The 13,344-nt window shown below is 37.4% G+C and overlaps 1 protein-coding gene and 1 long non-coding RNA gene across 2 annotated transcripts; one reads left to right on the top strand and one right to left on the bottom strand.

Moving 5' to 3' along the window:
• The first annotated feature begins 428 nt into the window (after nucleotides 1-428).
• LOC106151949 (neurocalcin-delta) lies at nucleotides 429-10,397 on the top strand. The gene is made up of 4 exons (XM_013525395.2): nucleotides 429-1,784; nucleotides 8,536-8,691; nucleotides 9,366-9,482; nucleotides 9,793-10,397. The coding sequence occupies exons 1-4, from the start codon at nucleotides 1,659-1,661 to the stop codon at nucleotides 10,006-10,008; spliced, it is 615 nt and encodes a 204-aa protein (XP_013380849.1). The 5' UTR covers nucleotides 429-1,658; the 3' UTR covers nucleotides 10,009-10,397.
• Nucleotides 10,398-10,547: 150 nt separating this feature from the next.
• Nucleotides 10,548-12,444, bottom strand: LOC106151950 (uncharacterized). The gene is made up of 3 exons (XR_015332099.1): nucleotides 12,060-12,444; nucleotides 11,451-11,545; nucleotides 10,548-11,078 (listed from the first exon to the last, which is right to left on the bottom strand). It is a non-coding gene; the product is annotated as an uncharacterized LOC106151950 (long non-coding RNA).
• Nucleotides 12,445-13,344: the final 900 nt, after the last annotated feature.

The following is a 13,344-nucleotide window of genomic DNA, read 5'->3' on the forward strand; positions in this document are numbered from 1 at the left end:
TTAAGAAATTCGTTTATCAATTTCTTTTTATGTTTATCATAGTTCAACAACAACAGATATAAAAGATCAACAACAGATATAAAAGATCAATACATTTCAATATTGTATTTGATCAATGCAAAGTCTTAGAGATAACACCCTAAACAAAAACAAATGCACTTCTACGATTTACTTCACATCATTTTTAATCCACAATACTGCTTGCATTTTTATTTGCTTGATTAGAATGGGAAACATGCAAACGCGCAATTTCAGTTTCTAGATAATTATTTTCTATTCGGGCACTTAAGATCGAATGTATCTATTATCGAGGAAAATGTATTGATCACTTTTAAATATTTAACAAACCGGTGTCGATATTTTGCTGTATGCTCTTCTGACGTTAGTTGTATTTGTGTTTAATTATTGACGTGGCTGTGCCAAGGGTACCTGGTAGGTGTTTATTTTTATGCTTTCAAATGCACGACAGACCCTTGTGATGCTTTCCAATTCGATATAATGGCCAGTTGGCTAGGGCAAGCTGTGAACTGCGCTGAAACACACGGCATCCGAAGATGACATGCGGATCGTAAGCTATCTAGAACCGTAAGGAGTATCGCGTCCTGAGAGCGTTTGTCTACGGCAGATCTTATCAATCAGCCTCATCGTACTACCACATTCTAACAGATCTTTGAGACTGTAAACGTCCATTCCAAGTTTATTGTGCGAGGACATAAGTATCAGAAATGGCATCACTTAATAGATTTTATTCCTGAAGAGGACAAGCCATATCAAGTTTTACCATAAAAAGATCACTCATAAAAGCAAAGCTAGTGCTTACTGTGATGACATTAATACCACTTTCCGTTTGTGCTAGCCATTTCGTGTTCAATCTAGACCCAAGCTGAAAGAGAACCATTCTGACTTGAAAACTAATCATAAACGATGACCATCAGGCGTCTGGTAATGTAGAGTTTCAGTACGAATTGCTGTAGGCACTTACTCAGTCAAATGCTCTTGCGTTTTTTTATAAATAACATGATAATAACGACTGTCCCGGGACTCCTCTGAAGTTGGCATAAAATCCATTAATAGATAAATGTGGATTACAGGTTGGATTTAAAAGCTTTTTGCAGAAATCGAGTGCATTGTGACATTTTTTGAATTAGTCGCTTTTTGTTGTCAGATTTGTGCGTGTCACCAAAAATATTGGCGGCCGCATCGTCTGCCACTTATTCTGAGATCCGGCGCTTTCGGCTCGATTGTTGTGAGAGAACGAAGTACAGCAATGCAGAGTACATTTTAACCCAAATCTATTACTGTCTCCCAGCTCGGCGGCTCAGACAGGGAGTGCCGTGCCGAGAATCGTCTGTGCCAGCAGACATTCAGCCCCGGGAAGCCGCTCATTATACCTGGAGATTGTTACTCAAAACAATACTGGAAATTATTTTCATAAGTGAACCTTACACAGGAAGACGGCCAATGATTTATGTCCCTGCAGTCAATTATCTCGAGTGGTAGCCTTAAATCGAAGTTATTTTTCTTCATTTTACCAAGTTGGCGTTTGCTAAGACAGACCTCCTCGAGACAAAGCAGAACATCAAGAAAGAATTCTATGGACCATCGTATGGACTAAGGATCCACAGCTAAGAGGAGGTCTGACAGACTCTTGTCGCAAAATGGGAAACGCGAAGAGTTCCAATTCAAAAAAGAAGTGCAAATTACCACGAGAAGATATGGATTATTTGTTGGAAAAGACTTGTTTTACAGAAAAGCAGATTAAGGAATGGTATAAGGGCTACATGGTAAGTTTGCCTTATCAATGAAATACTACAGTCTGCGTAGGATTTTGTGTTATTTTAAATAACTGTAGATTTATCCCCAACATAATCATACTAGGACATACAGTATATCTGATGTATGGATGTATGATTCCCCATCTCGCGTAACTGGTTCAAATGGTGTACTAAACAGAAACAATTCGATAAGAATAACACGGCTAAAGAAATATGGAGCAATTATCCATCATTAGGTTCAAATTATGATTATTGTACTAATAAATTTGTTCATTGATGTTAATTGACTAGCGCGAGAACAGTATTATTCAGGCACTTTTTAAACGCAAACTAAGACCTATTTATTTGTACTCTATAGTTTTTGAAGACTTTTTATTTCAAAGGGTGCCCATTTATTGATATGTGAAATTGCATTTTTTCGAAATTTTATAGTTGCAGACTTTCGTATGATAGAAAAATTATTAAAGAAAGAAAATATAATAAAAATTCGTAATAATGATTACACATTTATACGTCAGTGTAAGCATACATTCACATTTAGAAATTTTGGCGGTTGGTTTTCATGTTCAATTTTTCTCCGTTTCCTATGCTAACAGTAAATCGAATATAGCCTTAAATTAACTGTAGAGTATCGACTACAGATCGACTGCTATATCCTTCTTGTTATTCGTAACCTTTAGCATGTTTTCATTGAGACCCGTTAGATGAATTGTCACTAAATCGAGTTCCCTCCAAATCCATAGTAACATGGATGGTTACCGGAATCAATCACCGTGAACGTGGAGAAACAACAGTGCTGGCGAATTATCACTGTTTGTCTAAGATACACCATTATTAACACGTTTATGAAAATATGAAGAGCATCTATTTCGCATACAGTCTGACTGGTATACGTTTTGCTTGGTTTTCTGTTTACATTTTACTGTCGAATAATTTTCATTTGTCACTCGATAGGCCAACCCGTACATTGTGTTTGTCAATTAATTCGCATTTATAAAATATCAATGTAGATTCATTAACGCGATCTTGTGCGAGCTTAATATTAATTAGTCTATCAGAGTAAATAAAATGCCATCATTGCCATTCGGGTGAACATCATATGGGTTATATCTAGGTTAGCTCACTGGCGCCGTTGATCGATGAGAATAAACTGCATTTTAATGAAGTAGGTCTTATTTCTAGCACATCTATATTCTATTAATTTTCAAATACTGATATGGCAGGAAATTGACGTAATATTGTTAGAGGATATATCGTGTATGCCGTATAGAGCTAAGGCAGGCCATCACGGGACCTGTTTGGCTTTTTTTTTTTTTTTTTTTGCCTAATCGTTTGATATTATTTTTTAATGTCATAAGAAGTTGCCTTTAGATATGCCCATGCAAATAGTGCGGCATAAGCGTCTCTCAAAATACCAGGAAGGCGACTTTTAGAAGGTATTCCGGTGTTTAGTGCAGCCTTAAGATTCAAACGTTCAAAATGCTCTTCTAAATCAATAACAAAACCATTGCCGTGAAATTCCCCGTATTTACCGGGCACCTTGACAGGTGCATTAAGCAATGTTAAATTGACGGCATTAAATTTCCTATATCTGGTAGTAGAAGTGAGTGAACACATATATATGCATTTCACGCAGCTCGGAGGAGATGGAGAGGAATGATCACGTTTATTGTCACTAGCCCAAGATATATGAGTCACCATAGCTACATTGAAAGTCAACAAAATCAGCGAATTTGGTAATTCATTCAAGATTTGTCCCCTGAGATACAGGTTTATAGCGCCTGTAGAAAAAGAAAACATCGTAAAAGGCATTTGGTGAAGTGAATTGACACTGGATGTATCTTTCAAGTGTATTTGGGTATGAAGAAGCTTTATTGTTGACGAATGCACTACTGAAATGGTGATTACGGGCAGGGATAACGGGCTCCATGAAGTGCAGTCTTAACGCTTTCTCCTGGCGCAGTCTGAGCTTTTGTTTCTCTTAAAACTTGCAGGAACATAGTTGTAAATGATTGATAACAACATTTTTAGATAAGTAATGTACTGAATTTTCCAGGTTGTTTTAACCTGAAGGTTAGGAGGAAGTGTCTCAATAATTGCATTTAACAGCACTTATTCTTTACTTTCCACTTCGTTGCAGAAAAGGCAATGTCATTTTTCTTGAAGCATTTTATTCAAAACATTTTAATATTTAGGCAATAGTCATTCGTTCTTAATTAAGTACGATTTTTTTTCGAGGGGGGAGAGAGAGAATTCTAACTAGGTCCAACCACACTTCTGGGAATTATTCTGTGTCAGAGGAATAATCTTTGATCTTTCTTCTCTGGTTTGGATCAAGTATCAACAGATACGTTTCTTACACTTTGGCATTTCCCGGAAATTGTATTGGTTTTTGTTAATGTTCCCTTTTCTTTGTCTTTCTCAAACACAAATTAGATCATGCCAATGTTGAAAGTACCCGCGAGAGATAATAGATCTTATAAATTTTAATTTGTTGCAGAATCCAGCCTAATAAAACACGCACTTCAACTCGATGTGACTTTGATGGTATCTTAAATTGCCATAATTTGTCGGCCAATACTGTGCTTGTGTTATTCATGTTCCTAAAAAATTGAAGTAAACTTTAAAATGCCAACTAAGAGAGCATCCTTTATTTGTATTTAGAAGCAAACTGAGAGAAGTGGCAGTTAACGACGATTTTGTGCAATTTCCGGAAATGAAAAGTAATGATACACTGTGATTATCTTAAGGCACATTTTATCACTTGCAGCGTTTATCTCTCAGTACTCATAAGATGGTGGCAGTGAACTTGCATCTAAATCACTGATGCATACATCGATTTTTGCCGCGGTGTGTAGCATTTTCTGAAGTGATGATATCATTTGATAGGCCAATTATGGAGACCTGAAAATAAATGCAAATCATTGAACAGTCCCGTTCAGACAGGTAACAGTTCATCTTGGCTAAGGGGAATATCATCTTGGTAGTGAAGGAATCAATCGTTAATATAAATGCGTAAAGTCCTTTCTTAGTGTAGGACATGTTGGACTGTGATCAGTCTCTTTGGTGAATTTTGTGCACATTAATTAGTAAGAAGCATGTCACACACTTACTGGAGATAACAGAGGCAAATGCAACAAGGTGCCGCTAAATCACAATCATCTAGCCCACACAAAAAATGACTGTTAGCCAGAAGTTCCAGTACAGGTATATTTACAATGACGGATTTAGGGAAGGTTGTCAGTGGGGTCCTGACCACCCCCCACCCACCTTCGATTTCTGAAAGCAATCCCACCGATGGTCCCCTCTTGAAATTGGAATTTTGACTAGCTGAATTAAAGTTCTAAACAAGATCAAATGGCACCGTTCGCCCTCTAAAATATCAAAATTTTTCGGGGCCTTCAGCGGGCCCCGAAACCCACGCCAAAGGGGGGGGGGGGGGTCGGCTGCGCATCCGCGGACCCCCCCCCCCCCCCCACTTCAAATAATTATGGATCTGCCCCTGTATGTACCCGATGTTTTCACTGCCTGCAGTATGATAAAATGTCCAAAAGGAAATGGCTTAAACTAAATTAGATAAGTCAAGGCAATTTCTGTGGTTATCGCTCGTCCTTAACCAAAATATTGAAAACCAGATATGTATCCTTCTCAGAGCGTCCTTCTAGTTTCAACTGAAAATGTATATTGTGAGCAGGTCATGTGGTGGGTGAACTCTCAAGAGCACGAAAGGTTCATCACTTAATGACCCCTTAGTAGATTCGTCTGTTCGTAATAAGATAAAACTTTTCAAACGCAAAAGCATGTATATACTATTAACACAAACTTAGTGTATTGCATTTTGACAAGCATTGCGTACCGATGGAGCATTCTGCCAATTGTTTTTATAGATTTACCTATTCCAGATACAGGAAAACCACTACACATATCTTGGCAAATTTCATCATTTAGCAATGATATAATACGCCTAAATATAATTCATGTTCAATTGTTTTCGATGGTTTGATCAAGAGATTGATCAAATCGTTCAGACTACAACTATGTAATCAGTGTCCAGTTTCCAGATTTCCATAGGTGGTGACAGTGTGTGCGGCCTGAGTGACAGATTACAATTGCAATTCACCGATCAAGTTCTATAAACATAACAATAATGAACACACAACATTAACATTGGCCGAAATCGGTCAGAATTGATTTGCTTTCCGTTTTCTTTATTGCTGTTATTGGTTAATTGACGTTTTATAACACAGGTGCTGGCCACAGCATAATCCCTTCTATTTGTTTATGCCACTGATCTCTCAGATTCGAGCTAGAAGAAATACACATACGCACGGAAAGAATAACCCAATGCTCACTGATAATGTTCTACTTTATTTTGTGTAGCATAACGAGATAATCTCTTCATTTAGATCTACCTGTTAATCTATAAGAAACTTTTAATAATAAACAAATAGTACACAGTCCTGGGGGACTATGAAGAATTCCTGATAGGAAATGGGACCCAGGCACTATTTGCTTAATATGAATATATTGTTTTCTTCGATAAACTTACCATTTTACATTGACTTCAAAAACAAAATAAAAAAAAATCCATAGTGACACGAAATGTTTTTTTCTAGTAAATATTCACAATGTTATAAAGATTTCCCTGATGCATTTTTCACAATAGTGTGTGGTTAACATATAATCTTTAATAATATAGTGAATATAAGGTATTTTGTATGATATTGCCACTGTGAAATTGGTGTTCCTTGATCACAAATGAAACCCAAATACTCACCCTTGTAACATTAAATCATACAGGTCCCATACACTCTTTTGGCCATTGATGTTAATATATGACAAGCTTTGAATGATCTTTGTCACCATTTGATTATAATCCACAAGCATTCTTATTGTGTTTGGGGCATGTGCATTCCTCCATCTGATTCACTTAATAGTTATTTTTTGCACCATTTTTTAGCTACAGAGTGATGCGTAACTATGGTATCATTCACGGAACATATACGCTTAGAGAGCATTCACATCGAGAAGAACCGCGTAATCCTTTAATGGTCTCTCAATGAATGTCAGTGAATGTCATTGAGAGACCATTAAATGGTTTCCCCGGTCTTCCTTTCATGTAGGTCCGCCATATTTAGGTCTCTGCCTTGCTAGACCTCGGCTCTTCTCGATGTGAATGCTCTCTAACTTGTGATCCATGGTATATTGTAAAGAACAACATCAATATGTATATCACATTCTTCATAAAAAATCATGGTACGTTATTGAAAAAGATCAAATCTTCGATGTGAATGTCGTATATTAGACTGTATATTCATGTACTGAAACATATTAAAGTTTGGGTTACATGACTCATGATTTTGTGTGGTATTACTTTTCTTGCCAAGTACAAAATGTGATCAGTATAATGGATGAGAAGGTGTAGGCAAACCCAAGGTAGAAGGTTCAGTGAGAGTTAGTGTACTGGAAACTGAAGATATAAATACACGGTCTGTCACCACTACCCATTAAACAAATGCCTGCCACGTGTAAGTAGTCGAGGCAGAAGTCTCATAGGACATCAATATCTACCGGGAAAGCCACGTTCTCTCCACTTCAATACCTTAAACCAATTTATTGGACGCAGGCACATTTGCGAAATGTTTTTTCCATGGACAGACGCGCTAGTTGGCTTTTTTGCTGTATGTATCTGATGAGGCTGATAATAAAATTAAAGAATTATCACAGGTTTGACCTTCCTGCAGTTGATGCAGATGCAAACGAAATGAATGAACGTCCTCCGAGAGTTGGTCTATTAGTAGAGTCAGGCAGCGAAATGTCTAATCTTTAACGTATCGCCTTTGGAGGAAATTTCCCACAATTTGTTACAGTACCCAAGTTATCCAACCTTGCTGGTTTTTTTTTTTTTTTTTTGTGCAAATCGAAAATAAAGAGAGAAGCCGGCATAAACTTATGTTCTCAGTCCATGTAGGTCTAGTTTCTTTTCACTATACAAATCATTTGATTTTCTGCTTGTCCGGATAATGTTCAATTTCTTATCGACGCACTGGTATGGGCACTTCAAAAGGTCAGGTACTACAGCATCTCTGTTTTTCTCGGTTGTGGTTCTTGGCAACTCTATGTACGTCACCCTTGTTGTACCCCGTCTCCTTGAGGGTTTGTCCTTCAGAGATACTATTTACTTAATTGGCATTCCCCACCTACGGCGAATACAAACGTGTAAATGATCGTCCCACGGTTGCTAAATCTGGGCGAAAATTGGTCTCTGCGGATTTGCAAATCCAGCAAAGCGATCTAGATTTTCACGCGACATTTTCATTACATAGTTGAAATGAAACGCAACTTGGGGGCAATTATGTGTATTATTGGAAAGTTGAGCTTATTCTTGTATGAAGTCTATCACATACTTTCTTTTTGTAAACAAGACATCGTAACGCAGACTTCATGATTAGGTACAGCATTCAACATCAAGATTTTTACATTTCGTGGTTTCTCATATTTATATTTTTGGCATGGCGGAAACATGCTCTGTGAACGTCTAGATAGACCTCTCGTTAATGAACTGAAACACAACCTGTGGCTTTTATGACAATAACTGACCTGTTATGAATGTATATGATAAAGGTGAAAAAATACGGAATAAAGGCGTACTAGGAACTGGTACCTAGATTTCAGTAAAGACATACAGGTGCCTCTGATGTGATTTCTGGTCAAAAGCAATCTTAATTGATGCTGATCGTGTTCTTCATTATATTTCCAGAAAGACTGCCCTGAAGGATCCTTGACCAGAAGTAAATTCCTCGACCTTTATTCAGAATTCTTCCCCGACAGCAAAGCCAAGTCATTTTACGAACACGTTTTCCGGACATTCGACGAAGACAACAGTGGTGCCATCGATTTCAAGGAATTCTTAGTAGTGAGTATACGGCATTCTTTAATTATTGTCTCCGGCGTAACTACAGACGCTTGGGTATAGATTTTGAAAATGCTTTTTGCCTAATTGCTTAGAAATTGGAAGTATCAAAATACAAACAATTTGAGTCCATTTAGCGCAATTTATAAATGAGGTTGAGCACGGGTGCCAGTAGGATTATATTTAAGATATTTTCTTTATGTTTATTTATATCTGTAGCACCCCTAATCCAACAATTTCATTTCATTTGAGCCGGGCGTTAGTACGAGGTAATAGTAATTGGGGACTATCACTGTAGTATGCAGGTCCCAGGGTGTGTTAGGTAGCACATTTTTACAGTCAATAGTTTTAAATTATTAGATCAAGACTGGAGAGTTAAGAGATTACTGTCACTTCTCTGATCAATACTTTGAGATCTGGAACGCGGTTTTTTCTGACACCGATGTCCCTTGTAACCAGTGTAAATTGAGGATTTACTAGTGTCAAATTATATTGCATGGATATGAAAGCTTTACATAAAAAACCAGCTCCTCTATAACACGAATATATTACTTAAAATAGGCTCTTCTATTATTGTAGAAAAGTAATATATTGCCATGACACATTTTAAAAAATACACAGTTCAAATTGGTGACAGTCTTTATTATCTGCTAATATCATTTGCATTAAAATTTCAGGCAATTAGTATAACCAAATCAGGAGAACCAGAGGAGAAGCTGGCCCTGGCATTTCGGCTGTATGACATAGACAGGAATGGTACCATTGAGGAGCATGAGATGACGGAGATACTTAAAGTGAATATCTGTGACTGGACTTTGTCGACTGAATGATGTCAAAATAAGAATGAGTAGAAATACAGATAAGATATACATTGTATATACCCACTATCAGGGCCACAGGGATATTTTTCTTTGACAAATTATAGATATTTTCTGGCTAATTCTGTCTACAAAACTGTTCAGCAAAATATTGAAAGCTGGTTTCTGGTGTGGAATATTCGGTACTATATTTTTAAGCTCCACGGATTTTAAAAGTCAGTAATCTATGACCTCAGTGCACATGAGTACCTCCCAGCGTTTCGCTTATCTATGTCATCTATTTCAGGCGATCTACAGCTTAGTTGGTAGGGAACCTCAGTTAGAGAGCAGCCCAAAGGAGAGAGCAAGATCCATTTTCAAAAAGATGGACACTAATTGTGACGGCGTTCTCACCAAAGACGAATTCGTGCAAGGTTGCTTAAAGGACGAGACGCTGTTTAATATGCTTACTACTAACAATTGTGGGATCAGTACAAATGGCAAAGACTCGCTATCTGAGTAACAAGAGGAGCAGCATAAAGACAGAAACATGAGATTGCAAAGAAGCAAGCACGAACTTTACTGCATATTCTCCTTTTAACGATCACTGAGAATATCCCAATTGTACTGACTTTACCAGGAAGACACACACAGAGGGTATTTTATGTCAGAGATGAAATTCACTTCCAATTCTGTCGATAACTGGAATAATAGTTTCCAGCAATAACCAACCCAGTGTTGGATAATCACTTTTTGCAAAATGTAGAAAAGATTATAAGTATCCTGGGCGTTCCACGTCACCATGCCTTTTATAACCCTGACGCTGTTTCATTATGTGTTGTCATTTTGCATTGATTTTGAATGTCGATACGGTCACAATCATCAATTTAAATTATATTAATTTTATTTTCTATAATCGTGATGGTTGTAATGTGCTTATCAGTCTTCTCTTTACGTGGTGGAAAGTTCCAGAGATACCGACGTACCACTTGCTCTTTCATTTAGCCACGAAAGCCTGGAATATAATCATGTCAAAATAATCTTACAAGGCAACGTAAGGGCTCACTTCCAGGCAATTTTATTTCAATATGTTTCTCTGCGATTTCTACAGTCACAATAAATATCAATTATTTCACTATGTCCGTTGTTCTAAGTACTTTGTGTACACAAAAGACATTTGTCGGACGGTGATAATGACATATAAGGTGAGCATATTTCATTATTACAAAGGTATTACATAGAAAACGTCTGGGCATCGGTCCAATCACGACCTTCATTTTCCTCGTCTCGTGTTCTTTCTTCCCCAATAAGCATCGGATCGATACGTCTGTAATTTCGAAGAAGAGCATAGTATTTATACATCATAAAACACATTATTGTCCCAAACACGAAGGCAAGAATTGCAAATGTGATGGCAACTGCTCGCATGCCATAACAAACGACGTCAATTTTACAACTATCTGGCATCGTCCCTCCTACGGCTTTCATTAACGTTTTTCTGAAGTTACGATTCGCCTCACTATCTTTCTGTATTTTCTCAATATGTAGCCCGCCGGCATCTATCAGTCACGGATTTGAAATCATTGTACAGCACTGAAATCAAATGTACGGCATATTAATATGATTTCGAGCAGGAAGAAATGCAAAAAGTATGACGACGCACATGTGTGTGTGTGTGTGTCTCTCTCTCTCTCTCTCTCTCTCTCTCTGTGTGTGTGTGTGTGACAGGTGTGTGTGAGAGAGCGTGTGTGTGTGTGTGTGTGTGTGTGTGAGTGTGTGAGAGAGAGAGAGAGAGAAAGAGAGCAAGGGAGCGTATGTGTGTGTATGTGTGTGTGCGTGTGTGTGTGTGTGTGTGAGAGAGAGAGAGACAGGTGTGTGTGTGTGTGTGTGTGTGTGTGAGAGAGAGAGAGAGAGAAAGAGAAAGAGAGGAAGAGCATGGCAGAGAGGGACTTATTAGGGGCCTACTTATTTTCCCGATGCAAACGGTTTCCACACTTCTCTCGTTCACCTTATAGAGATAGCTCTTCGAGATAGCCTTATCCTGTGCGGGATAAAATCATCTGAAATAAAGTTAATAAGACCAATGTTTTGAGCTTGTACACAGTTGTACATTGCATTAAAACCATCTAAATCATCTTATACCCATGCGTCTACTCTCACTATACAGCTCTGAGAAAATATAACGCAAACTTTACATTTAGTCTAGTTATATTTAAGAACTTGTTCTTAAGTAAAGTGAATATTTTAAAACAAGCAAGAGAGGACTCATTCAAACCAGGTCACTTCCCACTCACGTCCTGAAATCTGCCAAATGAATCTCAGCAGTAAAACTACCAAGCAGGCCCATAAGTTACATGGAATGATTTATTTTTCCGGGATACTTTAAACAATAGGAATCCCGGGAAGAAGTCGCTTGTAATGATGTACTGTCTTTAAAAGAGATAGCCAACTAGATAGTACTTTTTGTACAATGTCTCATTCATCGTCATGATTTTCTATCTCCTCCATCATTCATATTAACACAATATATTTAAGTTATAATACAAGATTAAGGAAAAAGAAAAGTCTACCTGCCTTTCGTTGAACCTGGCGTTGTATCTAAAACATTATACTGAACATAACATGTCTAAAAAGCCGAAGGAGTGTAAAAGACCAGGCTTTCTGTTCCCCCTTTTCCTACTTGTAAAGTATTATGTGACCTACTTCGGCGTATCAGATGTGTCAGATTCGTAACTGTTACCAGTATACATCATGCATTCCACTGTTCAAAGTGCAAGTCCTTCAAATCCACTATTCGACTAGATCTACACATAAGTCCGCCTTCATATTACTCTTAATAAAAACGATTGTAAAAACCGCAGCGATACGGAGCTAGCAGGCAACGTTCGACACCTGTTTCATTGTTGTCATTGTAAATATGGCTTTTTCTACTTCTTTTTGAATTTTAATGTCCAATAGCTTTATGTCTGATATACAGCTGATTTATTACATCCTCAAAATCACCCCCCCCCCCTTCTTCAAATTGATTCGGCTGGTGTGAAAACAAGTTTGCAAAAGTTTCGATTCAAACGCATTTTCATTCCGATTTTTACAGTCTTACTTTCCCCTTACGTTAGTGGCGTTTTCGCCTTTTTTATTCAGACAGAACAGTCGCGTTTTTCAGATATCGCCTCCTTTTTTCGTTCTCCAGTGAAACAAACGAAATCCTCCTGCCACTATGACCCTCTAAGTATGATCTTAAATTTACCATTTTTTTTCGAATAACTTACAAAATGTATATATTATATGCATATATGAATAACTCACAGCCAATCCCAAAATTCGTTATAGGCCTTATCGACTGAACAAAAATAGCAATACTAGAAAATGCCCCCTCCACAAAGGCGCAACCGGTTCAACATTCAGAACCCTATTTATCTCGATTGCAACTTGTAAGTGTATAGGCTTATAGGATATTGTGTTTGCTGAGCAAAATTACCAGCGATTACCTAGCTAAGTCTCTAACTAGTATTAGTTAGAAATTGCTATTTTTGTCTTCATGTTGTATTTTCTAAATGTTTAGGCCTATTAGGCCTATAGTTTATGAATTTTTTTCTAAAAATTTATTACAGCTTATTGCATCTTCTAAACGTTTATTACAGTTTGTTACAGTTGTGTGTACCATTGTGATCTTTGCAGCATCCATATACTGGACATTTTTCTTTGTGCTCTCTTCGCATATCTAGGGTTATAAAATTGGGTACTTTTGTAGTATACCCCCCCACCCTGTAACTTTCTGTAACTTTCACTTTTCAAACAGTTTTTTACATTTTCTTGTTCATGTATGTCAAAGCTGTTGAAATAAAATGCTTTTGTAATT

Source organism: Lingula anatina, chromosome 1, assembly GCF_051362555.1.
Source record: "Lingula anatina isolate TDL-2025a chromosome 1, LinAna3.0, whole genome shotgun sequence".
NCBI classification, from domain to species: Eukaryota; Metazoa; Brachiopoda; class Lingulata; order Lingulida; family Lingulidae; genus Lingula; species Lingula anatina.